This window comes from Sus scrofa, chromosome 6, assembly GCF_054392235.1.
Source record: "Sus scrofa isolate SSC_HxYL_T2T_F1_AM1 chromosome 6, Sscrofa_HxYL_maternal_Yorkshire_Landrace_v2.0, whole genome shotgun sequence".
Classification (NCBI taxonomy): domain Eukaryota; kingdom Metazoa; phylum Chordata; class Mammalia; order Artiodactyla; family Suidae; genus Sus; species Sus scrofa.
This window is the reverse complement of record NC_139388.1, coordinates 36,511,867-36,527,755: the sequence shown is the minus strand read 5'-3', so window position 1 is coordinate 36,527,755 and position 15,889 is coordinate 36,511,867. Positions and strand designations below refer to the sequence as shown.

Sequence of the window (15,889 nt, the reverse complement as noted above, 5' to 3'; positions counted from 1 at the left end):
AAGTGAAGGGATCCAGGCGAACAGTGATGCAGGCCTGAGGGCCAGTAAGACAGGCTGGGAGTTCCCACTGTGGCTCAGTGGGTTGAGGACCCACAGTGTCCCAGAGGATGGCCGTTTGATCCCTGGCCTCGCTCAGTGAGTTAAATGGGTTGAGGATCCAGCCTTGTCGCAAGTGCAAGTGGCAGTGTAGGTCCCAGATTCAGCTCGGATCTGGTGCGGCCGACGGCCATAGCTCTGATTCGACCCCGAGCCTGGGAATCTCCATATGCCACAGGTACATCCCTAAAAAGACAAAAAAGGGAAAAAAAATCATAACATGAGGAGTTCCAGCTTTGGGGCAATGGGTTAAGGATCTAGTGCTGTCACAGTTGTGGCATGGATTTAATTCCTGGCCTGGGAACGTCCATATGCCACTGGTGTGGACCAAAAAAAAAAAAAAAAAAAAAAAAAAAAAATCAGCATGAGTTTTCTTTGTATTCCTGTTCAATATCCTGTATCAGGCCCAATTTTGTTATTTCTTATACAATAATTTCCAAGGCACAATGGAAAAAAATCAAAAAGCTAGAATCATGTTTACATCGTGTTTACCACTTGTAGGTAAATTTCTACACACTTACACATGCGCATTCTTCACAAGAAATTGTCAAGACAAGAAAAACAAGAGGGAGAACTACTTTTATTGTTTAATGTTTCCTTCAAATTTTGTACCAATGTTTCTATTATCTCTTTTTAAAACCACTAATTTCTCAAAGAGGACATAAGCCAAGATCAGAAAAATCTATGCTTTTGAAAAATATACAAACTGTCTTCTAAACCTGCACACAAGTTACGGTTCTAATCTTGTTCTACTAAATAATTTAGATCACGATAAGAAAAGAAAAAGTCTTTCCCCTGCAGATGCCAGTGATTAATCCAACAACTCTGAAGGTCTCTAGAAAGTTTACGTGTATTTCTGTGCAAGGAGGGATCCAGCGCCCTGGGGGGGGGGGATCCTAAGACAAGCACTCCTGATGGAGGTTTAGCCCACACCAGCCCCTGAGGTCAGCCTGCAGGATGGAGGCAGGGGCTCCTCAAGACCCCGCTCCCACCCACTCCCACCTCCCCACCACTCCCACCCCCGACCACGAGGACTTGGCAGCCTGGGATGTGGCCCCTGAGTAGGGCTGCCCCCTTGCCGCACGTCACGCATTTTGCAGGACAGAACACTGAAGGTCAACAGAGCAAGCCAGAGCTCACGGCCAGATGCAAGACTTCACACGATGCCGGAGAAGACCTTCAGGTTCATTCACTCTAAGGAGTTACCTGGAGACCAAGGGGAAAAAAAAAAGTGTTTTTTTTTTTTTTTTTTTTTGCTATTTCTTGGGCCGCTCCTGCGGCATATGGAGGTTCCCAGGCTAGGGATCCAATCGGAGCCATAGCCACCGGCCTACGCCAGAGCCACAGCAATGCGGGATCCGAGCCGCGTCTGCAACCTACACCACAGCTCATGGCAACGCCGGATCGTCAACCCACTGAGCAAGGGCAGGGACCGAACCTGCAACCTCATGGTTCCTAGTCGGATTCGTTAACCACTGTGCCACGACGGGAACTCCCAGGTGTTTTTTTTTTAAGTTGTGGGAAGACATCACTCACACACAGGAGACCGATGTCACAAAGATACATGAGGGAGGACAGCTGCGTGATGACGGAGGCAGACAGCAGCGAAGCATCTACAAAGACGGCGGGCAAACCCCAGAGCCAGGGGCAAGGAAGGAGCCTCCCCGACAGGTTTCGGAGGGAGCACAACCCTGCGGCATCTTGACTCCAGATCTCTGGCCTCCGGAACGGTGAGACAGTTTGTTTGTTTGTTTTGTCTTTTTGCCATTTCTTGGGCCGCTCCTGCAGCATATGGAGGTTCCCAGGCTAGGGGTCCAATCAGAGCTGGAGCCACCAGCCTACACCAGAGCCACAGCACCTCGGGATCTGAGCCGCGTCTGCAACCTACACCACAGCTCACGACAACGCCAGATCCTTAACCCACTGAGCGAGGCCAGGGATCGAACCCGCAACCTAATGGTTCCTAGTCGGATTCATTAACTGCTGAGCCACGACGGGAACTCCGAGACAGTTTATTTGTTTTAAGCCACCCAATTTGCAGTTACTTTTTTACAGCAGCCCTAAAAACACGAGTACACGGATCAAAAAGTATTTCTGGGAGTTCCTGTCGTGGCGCAGTGGTTAACGAATCCAACTAGGAACCCTGAGGTTGCGGGTTCGGTCCCTGCCCTTGCTCAGTGGGTTAACAATCCGGCATTGGCGTGAGCTGCGGTGTAGGTTGCAGACGCGGCTCGGATCCCGCGTTGCTGTGGCTCTGGCGTAGGCCGGTGGCTACAGCTCCGATTCAACCCCTAGCCTGGGAACCTCCATATGCCATGGGAGCAGCCCAAGAAATAGCAACAACAACAACAACAACAAAAGACAAAAAAAAAAAAAAAAAAAGTATTTCTGTAACTGGATTAACCCATTCCCTAAACAGATAAAAGGATGAAAAAGGTGCTCCACATCCTCAGTCATCAGAGAAATGCAAACTAAAACACATTTCGTAGCCATCAGAGAGGCTGACATCAAGGACTGACAACCTCAAAATTGAGTGAGGGGATGGAGCAGTCAGAGCTCTCAGACACTGCAGTGGCCAGGTCAAACGGTAGAGCCAGTCAGGCCAAGTCGTATCCATTAAACATGCATCTAGTCCCGCAATTCCACTCCTAGGTATCTACCCAAGAGACGTGAAAATGTGTCCACAAAGGACATGGACAAGAACATTCATATCAATCTAAGAACAGCTACAAAGTGGGAACGGCCCCAAAGTCCATCATCAGGAGGAGACGATGGCACATCCATTCAGTGACCTCCCACTCAGCAACAAGAGACTTAGGGGTTCATGCAGATGAAACACAAAAGCATTCTAGACTAGAAGCTGGTCTCAAGAAACTATACATTGCATGAATCCATTTTTTTGTTTGTTTGTAAAAGAACAAACAAAACTAAGGTAATAGAATTCAGAAGGGGCCAGGGGAGGGACAGGGAAGTTCCTGGAATGTCTATACCTTGTTTTGAGTGCAGGTTACATGGGCATGTACCATGTTCAAGATTCAGTAAACTCAACAATTAAGATGTTATAGTGCAACTAAAAGCGGGGAGCATCTGACAAAACCTGAATGAGGCATGAAATCATCAATGGACATTAAAAGAGTTATTGGGGAAGCAGATACTTGCTCAGTGCCTCAGGGGACAAAACCTACCTGTTCCACGGCAGTCACCACACCTTACCCAGGTGACCAACCAGACTAGCACTCCCAGTGGGAGACCCTAATGTGCCTTCTGATATAATGCAATATAAAGCCATGCCACCTATGAAATATGCTTGCCAGGAGTTCCCACTGTGGCACAGTGGAAATGAATCCGACTAGTATCCACAAGGATACAGGTTCCATCCCTGGCCTTGCTCAGGAGGTCAAGAATCTGGCATTAGCACGAGCTGTGGTGTAGGTTGCAGATGAAGCTCGGATCCTGTGTTGCTGTGGCTATGCCATAGGCCAGCAACTGTAGCTCCAATTCCACCCCTAGCCTAGGAACCTCCGAATGCCACAGGTATGGCCCTAAAAAGTAAAAACCACAAAACCTCCTTGCCAAAAAAATGTATGACCTGAGCCTAGTCAAGCTTCTAAACCAAACTTCCAGAAAATAGAGGGTATAGAAGAATTATTAAGTGACACCATGAGGAAACAATCAGACAAATCTAGAATGTAGGACAGTCTACAAAAACTGGCTTGGACTCTAAGGCAGTATCACTGGGGGCAAAAAAAAAAAAAGAAGTAGAAGGATTGCTCTATAAAGACACATAAAAACCAAATGTGTCTTCGGATTTGGGCATAAATCTTAATTAAATCTTGTTTTTTAAAAAAGGCCACACAAGCATCCTTGGGACAAGACAGCTAAAGTAATTATACGCCTATCAGACAAAACAGACTATAAACAAAGATAGAAATAAGAGACAAAGAAGAGCTTTTGGAGTTCCCATCGGGGCGCAGTGGTTAACGAATATGACTAGGAACCATGAGATTGCGGGTTCGGTCCCTGCCCTTGCTCAGTAGGTTAAGGATCCGGGGTTGCCGTAAGCTGTGGTGTAGGTTGCAGACGCGGCTCGGATCCTGCGTTGCTGTGGCTCTGGCGTAGGCTGGTGGCTACGGCTCTGATTGGACCCCTAGCCTGGGAACCTCCATATGCCGCAGGAGCGGCCCAAGAAATAGCAAAAAGACAAAAAAAAAAAAAAAAAAAAGACAAAGAAGAGCTTTATATAATACAGAGGTCAGTCCAGTAAGAAGATACAATATTCATAAATGTAAATACACCCAGGAGTTCCCTGGTGGCTCAGGGGGTTAAAGATCTGGTGTTGTCACTGCTGTGGCTCAGGTTACAGCTGTAGTGTAGGGTCAATGGGACTTGTAAATGCTGTCGGCACAGCCAAACAAGCTCCCCTCATACTACACACACACAAAATGTAGAAGCATCCAACATAGGAGCACCAAGATATATAAAGCAAAAGCATTCTACGACAATCGGGAAATTCAAATATAAGAACCAGATATTAGATATTATAGAATTGCTATTAATTTTTAACATGCGGTAGCAGTACAATAATTATTTAAGAGCATGTTTTATTCTTAGGAGAGGCATGCTCAAGTTCTTAAAGGTCAATGTCATGAGGCATTTCCATCATGGTGCAGTGGTTCACGAAACTGACTAGGAACCATGAGATTGCAGGTTCGATCCCTGGCCTCGCTCAGTGGGTTAAGGATCTGGCGTTGCCATGAGCTGTGGGGTAGGCCGCAGACGTGGCTTGGAGCTGGTGTTGCTGTGGCTCTGGCATAGGCCCGTGGCTACAGCTCTGATTCAACCCCTAGCCTGGGAACCTCCACATGCCGGGGGAGCGGCCTTAGAAAAGGCAAAAAGACAAAAAAAAAAACAAAACAAAAACAAAAACAAGGTCAATGTCATGAACTCTGCAATTTACTTTTGTGGTTGAGAAAAAAAATTATTTCTATAGCATACATATAAGTTTAAAAAAATGACAGTGGTAACAATTATTGAATCTAGATACAGAATATATGAGAGCTTATTATAGACTTCATTCAAATTTTCTAGATATTTTTAAAGTTTCATAAAAAACTGGAACATAATAAAGTTTAAAAGGCCTAAATGCGGAGTTCCCGTCGTGGCGTGGCGCAGTGGTTAACGAATCCGACTAGGAACCATGAGGTTGTGGGTTCGATCCCTGCCCTTGCTCAGTGGGTTAACATCCGGCGTTGCCGTGAGCTGTGGTGTAGGTTGCAGACGCGGCTCAGCTCAAGAAATGGCAAAAAGACAAAAAATAAATAAAAATAAAATAAAATAAAATAAAAGGCCTAAATGCGATAAGGTACCTTAGAACAGCTTCTTGAAACAAACCAACAAAAAAAAAAAAAAAACACCTTAGCAGAAAAGCTGGTAAAATATAAGTAACGTCTATAGCACAGTTAGTATTACTGCACTAATGCTCATTTCCTAGTAAATCTGCCTTGGTTATAAAAGATGTTCAGGGGAAGCTGGATAAAGGGGAACTCCCTGCACTCTCTTTGCAAATTTTCTGTAAACCTAAAATTCTTCCAAAATAAACCTTCTTTTTAAAAGGGAGCAACGAGTTATAAAAGCCAAGACATTGTCACCAGTCTTTAACATGCCTATCATTGAACAACTGCAAGATCCCATGTCTAAAACAATGACTTCCCACCAATATCTAGTTGGGTGCAAAAAGACTCCAAACATGCAAAAAGCGTCTGACGGGACCATGTACTGGACAGAAGGGAGTTGCAGGCCAGATGGGGCCTCGATTCCTCAGAGGGGAGTGAGCTCCTGGCTAAGCACAGATACCTTGTTCTCCTGGCTGAGTGATTTCCTTCATTCAGCAAAGACACAGGCTGAGCTGGCTGCTTGGGCAGCGCCAAGGGCAACAGAACTGGAAAGAGGAGGAACCCAGCAGCGTCAGTCTATGTCCCTTCCCTGATCTGCAGAGCTCCCAGCTTGGCCAGACTCCTCCAGCCACATCCACGTTTGCAGGCCAAGATGAACCAAGCTGCAGCATCAGCAGACATCTGTGCAACCCATGTAGTGTCTAAAAGATTCCCATCACAGGAGTTCCCTGGGTGGCTTGGCAGAAGCAAATCTGACTAGCATCCAAGAGGACACAGGTTTGATCCCTGCCCTCGATCAGCAGGATAAGGATTCGGTGTGGCCTGGAGCTGTGGTGTAGGTCACAAACTCGCCTCAGATTCAGCATGGCTGTGGCTGTGGTGCAGACAGGCAGCAGGAACTCTGATTTGACCCCTAGCCTGGGAACCTCCATATGCCACAGGTGGGGCCCTAAAAACAATACATAAATAAAGAAATAAAACATGGGTAAGATCTAGTTTAAAAATAAAATGAAATGAAATAAAAGACTGCCATCATATTATCTCATTTAATCCTGGTGACAGCCCTCATGTTGCAAAAAATAGGGGAGTTCCCGTCGTGGCGCAGTGGTTAACAAATCCGACTAAGAACCATGAGGTTTCGGGTTTGATCTCCGGCTCTGTTCAGTGGGTTAAGGATCCGGCGTTGCCGTGAGCTGTGGTGTAGGTTGCAGACAAGGCTCGGATCTTGCGTTGCTGTGGCTCTGGTGTAGGCTGGCAGCTATGGCTCCTATTCGACCGTTGGCCTGGGAATCTCTATATGCCGCTGGAGTGGTCCAAGAAATGGCAAAAAGACAAAAAAAAAAAAAAAAAAAAGAGAGAAACAGGGACATCTCACCCCAGCATCCTGGAGTCACAAACACTTTTCACCTGAAAGTCTTTCTCTAACAGGAGATCTTGGCGCCTCTCCCCACCAGGCGCCCAACTATTTGCCTTCCTCCAAGACCAGTTCCTCCTTAGGCCTCTGGGGCTTCACCTGAGACCCACAGGAACCACAATTACGCCTTCCCTCTGAATTTCTACAGGCCTTACCCTGGGATGTATCAGAACAGGCAAGGGATGTGAGTTTGCTTTTGGCCTTTTCTCAATAGGGGCTATGGATGGAAAAATGTGGCTGAAATTCAAGCAAAAAATCTATGATTTCTTGAAAGCAATACCAATTTGAAACTGTTGACGTGCTGCTGGGATTGTGTGCTGGTTAAGAGCACGGAGCGAGGGATCACACGGCAGGTGTGCAGTCTCGGCTCCACCAGGGGCCCCGGGCCAGCTCACCACCCTCGGAGATGTAGGCGACTCATGGAGCAAACGGAGATGACAATCACAGTACCTGGCTCGCAGGGTTGTTTGAGGACTAAATGAAATTATCTCAATGCCTGGCACCTAACGAGAACTCAATACATAGCAACTATTACTGGTAGACCCTGTACAGGTATGGATCTTATTTTCATTTTTGTCTTTTAAAAAAGCTTTCTCTGCGGAGTTCCCGTCATGGTGCAGCAGTAATGAACCCGACTAGTATCCGTGAGGTCCCATCCCTGGCCTCGCTTGGTGGGTTAAGAACACAGCATTGCCCTGAGCTGCGGTATAGGTTGCATACAAGGCTTGGATCTGGGCTTGCTGTGGCTGTGGCGTGGGCTGGCGGCTGCAACTCAATTCCAACCCTTGCCCAGGAATTTCCCTATGCCACAGGTACAGCCATAAAAAGCCAAAAAAAAAAACCAAACAAACAAAAAAAACAAAACAAAACAAACAAAAAAAACACATAAAATAAAATAAAAATGTAGTCAGAGGATTTTCAGAATGAGACAGGAAAAAAAGAAAAAAAGGAGTTTCCAGAGTTCCCTTTGTGGCTCAGTGGTTAACGGACCCAACTAGGATCCATGAAAATGTGGGTTCATCCCTGGCCTTGCTCAGTGGGTTCAAGATCTGGCGCTTCTGTGAGCTGTGGTGTAGGTCACAGATGCAACTTAGATCCCACGTTGCTGTGGCGTAGGTGGGCAGCTGCAGTTCCAATTTAACCCCTAGCCTGGGAACTTCCAGATGTTGCAGATACAGCCCTAAAAAGCAAAGCAAAAAAAAAAAAAAAAAAAAAAAAAGGAGGAGACAAAGGAAGTTCCCTTGTGGGGCAATGGTTAAGGATGTGGTGTTGCCACAGCAGCCTGTAGCATAGGCTGCAACTGCAGTGCAGGTTCAGTCCCTGTCCTGGGAACGTCCACATGCCCCAGGTGTGGCAAAAAAAAAAAAAAAGACAGAAATGATTGATAACTTCAACAGCCCAAAAGCCACCAGCCACCTAGAACCAGGATGCAATTACTATGTGATCAGAGTCATGCAAATTGATTAAAATTAAAAATTCAGTAGTACCAGCCACATTTCAAGCATTCCATAGCCACGTGTGGCTGACGGCTACCGCAATGGACAACACATTTCTCCCACTACAGAAAGTTCTACTGGTCAGCACGAGCCTAGAATGCCGCTCACCGCTCACCTGGCTACTCACCTGGCGGTGGTGGTAGAAGGCCTGGTTTCTCTCCAAGTAATGAACGCTTGGCAGGCTTGGAAGGAGGTCTTCGCAAAGGAGCAGGCCTCTTGGAGGGGGCAGAGGGGGCTGCCGGGGGAAGAGGAGGGGGAAACAGACCATTGGGGTGGACCAGTCCTGCCGAGAACAAAACTCAAAACATAAGCACGAAGACGTAAAGGACCCTGTTCCAGCTGCTTGCCCCAAAGGGATCTTTCCTGATCTAAAAAGGGGCTGATCTAGAAAAACACGACAATCCTCAAGATGGGAATTCCCGTTGCGGCACAGCAAAAACCATATCTGACTCATATCCATAAGAATGCAGGTTTGGTCCCTGGCCTCGCTTGGTGGGGTTGGGGATTCAGCATTGCCATGAGCTGTGGTGTAGATCACAGATGAGGCTCAGAGCCCGCATTGCTGTGCCTGTGGGATGGGCCGGCAGCTGTAGCTCCGAGTGGACCCCTCCTAGCCTGGGAACTTCCATATGCTGCTGGTGCAGCCCGAAAAAAGCAGCAAAGACCAGCAGCAAACTTCTGTACACGGTGTGCCTGGCTGCAGGCACCACCCCCTTCCCTGTTACAACTTGGATCTTGATATCCCCACCTTTGCTCAGTATTTCAGAAAGCTCTGCAACACTGCCTCCTGGGCTGCAGTGAGTGCGCTAAGCAAAAGCTAGTGGGCAAAACAAAAGATGTCATCTGTGAAAACAGCCACTCCTAAGGGTGGGCCAATGGGCACTGAGGGAACTCAGGAAAGCAGATCAAAGGAGTGATTCCAGAAAGCCCCTTCCCATAGAAAGGGTTTTCTGTAAATCTGGTTATCTACAAATCTTTTGTTCCTACTACCTTCTCTTTGTTGCAGAAACGTGTACATCCTAGCTTCCCCCCTCTCCTCCTCGGAGGAGTTTCTCAGGGCGGCCAGAGATGCTGTCTCGGGGGCTTAAGTCCTAATCTCACCCTAAATAAAATGTAACTCTCAAAAAAAGGGCAGGGGGCTGAGCTGGGAGCACCTGCCACGCACGCCAGGCCCAACCTCAGCTCCTCAGAGTTCTGCCAAGGCCTCTGGGCCCAAACTGGCCAAGTGGGCATCTGGAGCTCAACAAACTGAAGTCTGGGGTCTGCATGCAATCTGCTATCTATATTGGTATGGCTTGCAAGCTAGAATGGTTTTCTCATTTTTTAAATAGTTACATTTTGGGGAGTGCCGGTCATGGCGCAATGCAAACGAATCCGACAAGGAACCATAAGGTTGTGGGTTCAATCCCTGACCTTGCTCAGTGGGTTAAGGATCCGGCGTTGTCGTGAGCTGTGGTGTAGGTTACAGATGCGGCGAGGATCCCGCCGCGGGATTGGATTGGAGATGCGGCTCCAGCTCCAATTAGACCCCTAGCCTAGGAACCTCCATATGCCTCGGATTTGGCCCTAGGAAAGACAAAAAAAAAAAAAAAAAAGAAAAAAAAAAATGATCTGCCACGTCTGTGACCTACGCCACAGCTCATGGCAATACCAGATCCTTAACCCACTGTGTGAGGCCAGGCATCGAACCCGCAATCTCATGGTTCCTAGTTGGATTCGTTTCCACTTCGCCACAACAGGAACTCCGGGGCAAGAAGATTTCTTCCTGAGCCCTCCACCCTTGTCTTCACTCACTTCTCACAGGAAAGAGCCTGTGGTAAGGACAGGCCTGTGGCTGCAATGCAGGGGAGCATGAGAGCACAGCAGAGGGAGGGAAAGAACAAGGACATGGCAGCAAGAAAATACAGACTAGGATGGGCTCGGAGAAGATGCCAAACTGATACACTCTTGCTCATCCTGAAGGTCAACAGGTCACAAAGGGAGGGGACACAGAAATGCTCAGTACACAGACCCCGTGATCAAAGATGCAGACACTACAGTCCCAGAGCACTAAAATAACAGGGGTTATTTTACCCTGTTCAGGAGTTCCCATTGTGGTGCAATGGAAACAAAACCGACTAGGAACCATGAGGTTGAGGGTTCGATCCCTGGCCTCCCTCAGTGGGTTAAGGATCCGGTATTGCGGTGAGCTATGGTGTAGGTGGCAGACGCGGCTCAGATCCACTCTTGCTGTGGCTGTGGTGTAGGCCAGCAGCAACAGCTCCGATTCGACCCCTAGCCTGGGAACCTCCATATGCCGCGGGCTCGCCCCTAAAAAAACAAAAGACAAAAAATAAATAAATAAATAAATAAAATAACTCCTGCTCACAAAAGAGGCCAAAGCAGCATCTGACTCTCCCATTTTATCTAAGGCCCAGGCGAAAAGCCTATGAGGACTTCCCTAGCAACTCTTTCTCGTGAACACGGAGGACTGAAAGCGCACTCAGCCAGTTTCTTCTCCACTCCTGCTGTCAACACACAGGAGGAGAGGAGGGGAGACAGACTGTAGGAACAAATATTTGGAAGATAAGGAAGAGATGGAATAGGTGGAAGAAGCTGCATCCTAGGCATCTGAATTTTTTGCTTTTTTTAGGGCTGAACCCATGGCATATGGAGGGTCCCAGGCTAGGGGTCAAACTGGAGCTGTAGCTGCCGACCTACACCTCAGCAACAGCCGTGGGGGGATCGAAGCCACGTCTGTGACCTACATCACAGGTCACTGCAATGCTGGATCCTTAACCCACCGAGCAAGGTCAAGGATCGAACCCAAAACCTCATGGTTCCTAGTCAGATTCATTAACCACTGAGCCACGATGGGAACTCCCAAGTCTCCTTGTTTTAATCAACCTCGAGGTAGGTTCCATGACCCTGGAAATGGGAGTTCCCAGTAGTACAAGCTCATTCTGGGCAGGTGTCAGCTACAATTTGACACTAACTACTCAGAAAAGAAACCTCAAACACACTACTGAATTCAGAGGGCTTATTACGACACCTGTTAAGTCCCTCCAATCATGGCCATCAATCTTGGTTGACGAGCTTCTATAAACTTTTCCCAGTATCAAAAGTTAAGGCAACTCAATCAAGTGCCAGAACACACTGAACCTCAATGCATCTCTCCTGGTCTTTGGAAATCTAAATATGCATTAAAAACATGACAAGAGACACTGCAATTGCTCTAAGCTGTCAGGTCCTGCTTCCTCAGAAGCATCTCATAGAAGCAAGGGAGCCTCCCTGCATCAGATTCCTGGAGGGACACACTGACCTGGCAGTGGAAGAAGACCACCTGGACGTGGAAGGAGCCCGACTGGCCTGTCCCCTAGCAAGGGGGTCTTAGCTGAAACTGCGGGAGGAGGGCCTAGGAAGCAGTTCTTTCCCGGGGTTGGAAGGAGCGGAGGTCGAGTGCCCAAGATGGGGGTGTTACTGCCTTGAAATGAGGGAGGATCACTGCTGGCCGAAGGATTTGGTGTCTCACAGCCTGGAAAAATGAAGAAAACAAATGGTCAGCAGAAGCCTGCTGCAGAGGTCAGGTTGCTGCACAAACAAGAAGTAACAATTCCAGGAAGACCTTCCCTTCTTCGGACTTAGAGGTGTCTCTAATCAAAAAGCCACAGGCTCTGGCGTAGGCCAGTGGCTACAGCTCCGATTCGACCCCTAGCCTGGGAACCTCCATATGCCGCGAGAGCGGCCCAAAGAAATAGCAAAAAAAAAAAAAAAAAGACAAAAAAAAAAAACCAAAACAAAAAGCCACAGGATCAGAGTTCCCTTCAAGGCTCAGCAGGTACTGACTGGGCTCCATGAGGATGCAAGTTGGAACCGTGGCCTCCCTCAGTGGGTTAAGGATCCGGTGTTGCCCTGACCTGGGGTGTAGGTCAGAGATGTGGCTCAGATCCCAAACTGAGGTGCAGCCGGGCAGCTGTCCGCTTTGATTCGACCCCTAGCCTGGGAACTTCCACATGCTGTGAGTGCAGCCCTAAAAAGCAAAAAAAAAAAAGCAACAGCATCAGGAGTTCCTGTTGTTGTAGCTCAGCAGGAATGAACCTGGCTAGCACCCATGAGGACAAAGGTTTGATCCCTGACCCTGCTCAGTTGCCATGAGGCATGGTTTAGGTCACAGACATGGCTTGGATGTAACAAAGGCCAGAAACTACAGTTCCAATTCAACCTTTAGGCTGGGAACTTGCATATGCTGTGGGTGGGGCCCAGAAAAAAAAAAAAAAAAGACAACAGGATCAGCTGTACACCCAAACCTAACACAACTTTGCAAATCAACTACACTTCAAAACAAACAAACAAACAAACAAAAGAAAATCCGTATGTTAGCTAGATTGACTGTGATGAAAACTACACAATACATACAAATATTGAGTCATTATGTTGTACACCAAAACTAATATATCTCAATACAAATAAATTTAGAAATAAATCAAGTAAGCATTCGGGAAAAAAAAAACAAAAAAAGAAAAAACAAAACTGTTATATTTTAGGCTTATGGGTTCCCTCCCCAGCCTGAGAAAGTAAGTTCAATAAAAGTGTACAAAAATAAACAGTAATTGATAATAACAATTTCTCTAAAGCTTTCACATGGGTCTTATAACCTCAGCTACTCTTCCCTACAATGGACTATTATTTTCTTCTCACCTACTTAACGCAAAACAAACAATCTGAAAAGTGACTCCTTGAAGGCTTATAACCACCTGAAGGGCTCTTTAAAATCAGGGAGATTAGGAACTGCTTCTTCATGTTTACCATTCACTTCAAAGACCCCTTGAAAATGTGTCAATTAAAAAACAAACTGAGGAGTTCCCGTGGTGGCGCAGTGGTTAACAAATCCGACTAGGAACCATGAGGTTGCGGGTTCGGTCCCTGCCCTTGCTCAGTGGGTTAACGATCCGGCGGTGCCGTGAGCTGTGGTGTAGGTTGCAGACATGGCTCGGATCCTGCGTTGCTGTGGCTCTGGCATAGGCCGGTGGCTACGGCTCCGATTAGACCCCTAGCCTGGGAACCTCCATATGCCACGGGAGCGGCCCAAGAAATAGCAAAAAGACAAAAAAAAAAAAAAAACTGAAAAAATCAGAAAAACATAAACTGATAGGGAACCGGAACTCGCTTAGTGGGTAAAGGATCCGGCATTGCCAGAGCTGTGGCACAGATCGCTGACCCAGCTCAAATCTAGCGTGGCTGCGGTGGAGGCTGGCAGCTATAGCTCCAATTCGACCCCCTGCCTGGGAATTTCCATGTGCCACAAGTGCCCTAGGGGGAAAAAAAAAAAAGAAGAAGAATATTCGCAAGGAAAAGGGACTATTGCAAACACCTTCCAGTTGTCCTTTTCTGGTGTGGAGGTAGTCGATGAGCAGGTCCAGCTCATTCTTGTACAGATGCTTGCCCTCATCCAACAGGAAGAGAAGATACCGGATGCACGAAGGGACGGAGTAGCTGGTGAGGCTGTCTCGGGCCAGGAAGTCATCCACCAGATCTCCAGCCCGCAGAGAAATGCCAGGACGTTCCCGCTGCTCCCGTTTAGCGAATAATCTCCTATGTTCTTCCGCCACCAGCTCCAGGGCATTCTCCAGGGGAATATGACGAAGGACTAGAGACAAGAGAGACCTTGCTTTACATCCAATGGGTGCCCTGATGGCTTTTAAAACACATGCACAAAAAGAAAAGAGTTAAGGCAATCAGCAAAGAACACAGTTAATGGAACGACACGTTGTCTAAACAGTCTCAGCTTTCAGTACAGATGTGACTATCGACTGATTCAAGAGACTCTCAACAGCAGGTGCCCTGTCAGATTCCAAAAATCAAACATTACATTCTGCTTCAAAATTATAACATGTGGCAGCTTGGTTTGCCGTTTCCACACAAACCCTTATTTCACCATTGGATGGCTTCATGCTAAGTTGACTAGAGAGAGAGAGGAGAAATATGCCGCATGTGTGTCTGTGGGAATTCTTACAACTAAACAAATCTGGCCTTAAAAAAAAAAAGCAGATGCAGAGCTCCTGTCGTGGCTCCGCAGAAACGAATCTGACTAGGAACCATGAGGTTGAGAGTTCGATCCCTGGCCTCACTCTGTGAGTTAAGGATCCAGTGTTGCTGTGAGCTGTGGTGTAGGCTGGCAGCTGTGGCTCCGACTAGACCCCTCGCCTGGGAACTGCAAAAGGCTGCAGGTGCGGCCCTAAAAAGCGAACAAACAAAACAAACAAACAAAAAACACACAAAACAGATCCAACTTCAACCATTACTGACTACTTGAAAAATGGAAACACACACACACACACACACACACACACACACACACACACACCCTCTGTCCCCCAAAGGCGAAGGTTTTCATTTGCTTCCAGCAATCAGGGTGTGTGACTTGAGTGTGATTCAGAGAAGAAACAACCAGGAACTGAGACGAGCAGCTTTTACACAGCAAGAAGGGATGAGAACAGAGTGAAGCAGGTATGGCCGTTTCTCATCATGCGCCTTTTAGTGTTTATCTTTTAACTCTGTATATGCAACGCGTACACTGAGGGTGACAACAGACAGACCCGTGGTAGGGGCTTCCAGGCTCTGTCACTGTTGCACATGGAATAACAGCCATCTACGTGGCTCCCCAGTCCTTGGCCCAGGTCTACAGGATCTTAAAGCGATTCAAAAGCCTTTCCAGAAGTCCCGTTTTGGCACAGTGGTAACAAACCCGACTGGTATCCATAACAACGTGGATTCTGTCCCTGGCCTCGCTCAGTGGGTAAAGGATCCAGAATTGTTGTGAGCTGCAGTGTAGGTCGCAGACGCGGACCAGATCCATTGGTGTAGGCCAGCAGCTACAGCTACAATTCCACCCATAGCCTGGGAACTTCCATGTGCCGCAGATGCAGCCCTAAAGAGACAAAAAAAAAAAAAGAAAAAAAAAAAAGCCTTTCCAGGAGTTTCCATTGTGATGCATCGGAAATGAATCCGACTAGTATCAATGAGGATGTGGGTTTGATCCCTGGCTTTGCACACTGGGTTGGGGAATCTGGCCTTGCTGTGAGCAGTGGTGTAGGTCGCAGGTGCGGCCAGGATCCCATGTTGCTGTGGATGTGGGGCAGGCTGGCGGTTGCAGCTCTGATTCAACCCCTAGCCTGGGAACTTCCATAACCCCCCCCCGCCAAAAAAAGCCTTTCCCGGTCAGGTTTGGAGTGCTCTGAACCCTAATAAATACATTTAAAAAAATAAATTCTAGGAGTTCCCGTCGTGGTGCAGTGGTTAACGAATCCGACTAGGAACCATGAGGTTGAGGGTTCGATCCCTGGCCTTGCTCAGTGGGTTAAGGATCCGGCATTGTCTGAGCTGTGGTGTACGTTGCAGAAGCAGCTCAGATCCCGAGTTGCTGTGGCTCTGGCATAGGCTGGCAGCTACAGCTCCGATTAGACCCCTAGCCTGGGAACCTCCATATGCCACAGGAGCAGCCCAAGAAATGG

At 47.6% G+C, this 15,889-nt stretch overlaps 1 protein-coding gene across 1 annotated transcript in view; it reads right to left on the bottom strand.

Moving 5' to 3' along the window:
- Nucleotides 1-656: 656 nt before the first annotated feature.
- Nucleotides 657-15,889, bottom strand: part of LOC110260966 (uncharacterized) — a 61,032-nt gene continuing 45,799 nt past the window's right edge. Inside the window, exons 8-11 of the mRNA XM_084960336.1 lie at nt 13,750-14,025; nt 11,701-11,913; nt 8,527-8,634; nt 657-1,302 (exon numbers count right to left, since the gene is read on the bottom strand). Coding sequence (XP_084816462.1) covers nt 1,286-1,302; nt 8,527-8,634; nt 11,701-11,913; nt 13,750-14,025 — 614 coding nt within the window. The 3' untranslated portion in view covers nt 657-1,285. The remainder of the gene's footprint in view (nt 1,303-8,526; nt 8,635-11,700; nt 11,914-13,749; nt 14,026-15,889) is intronic.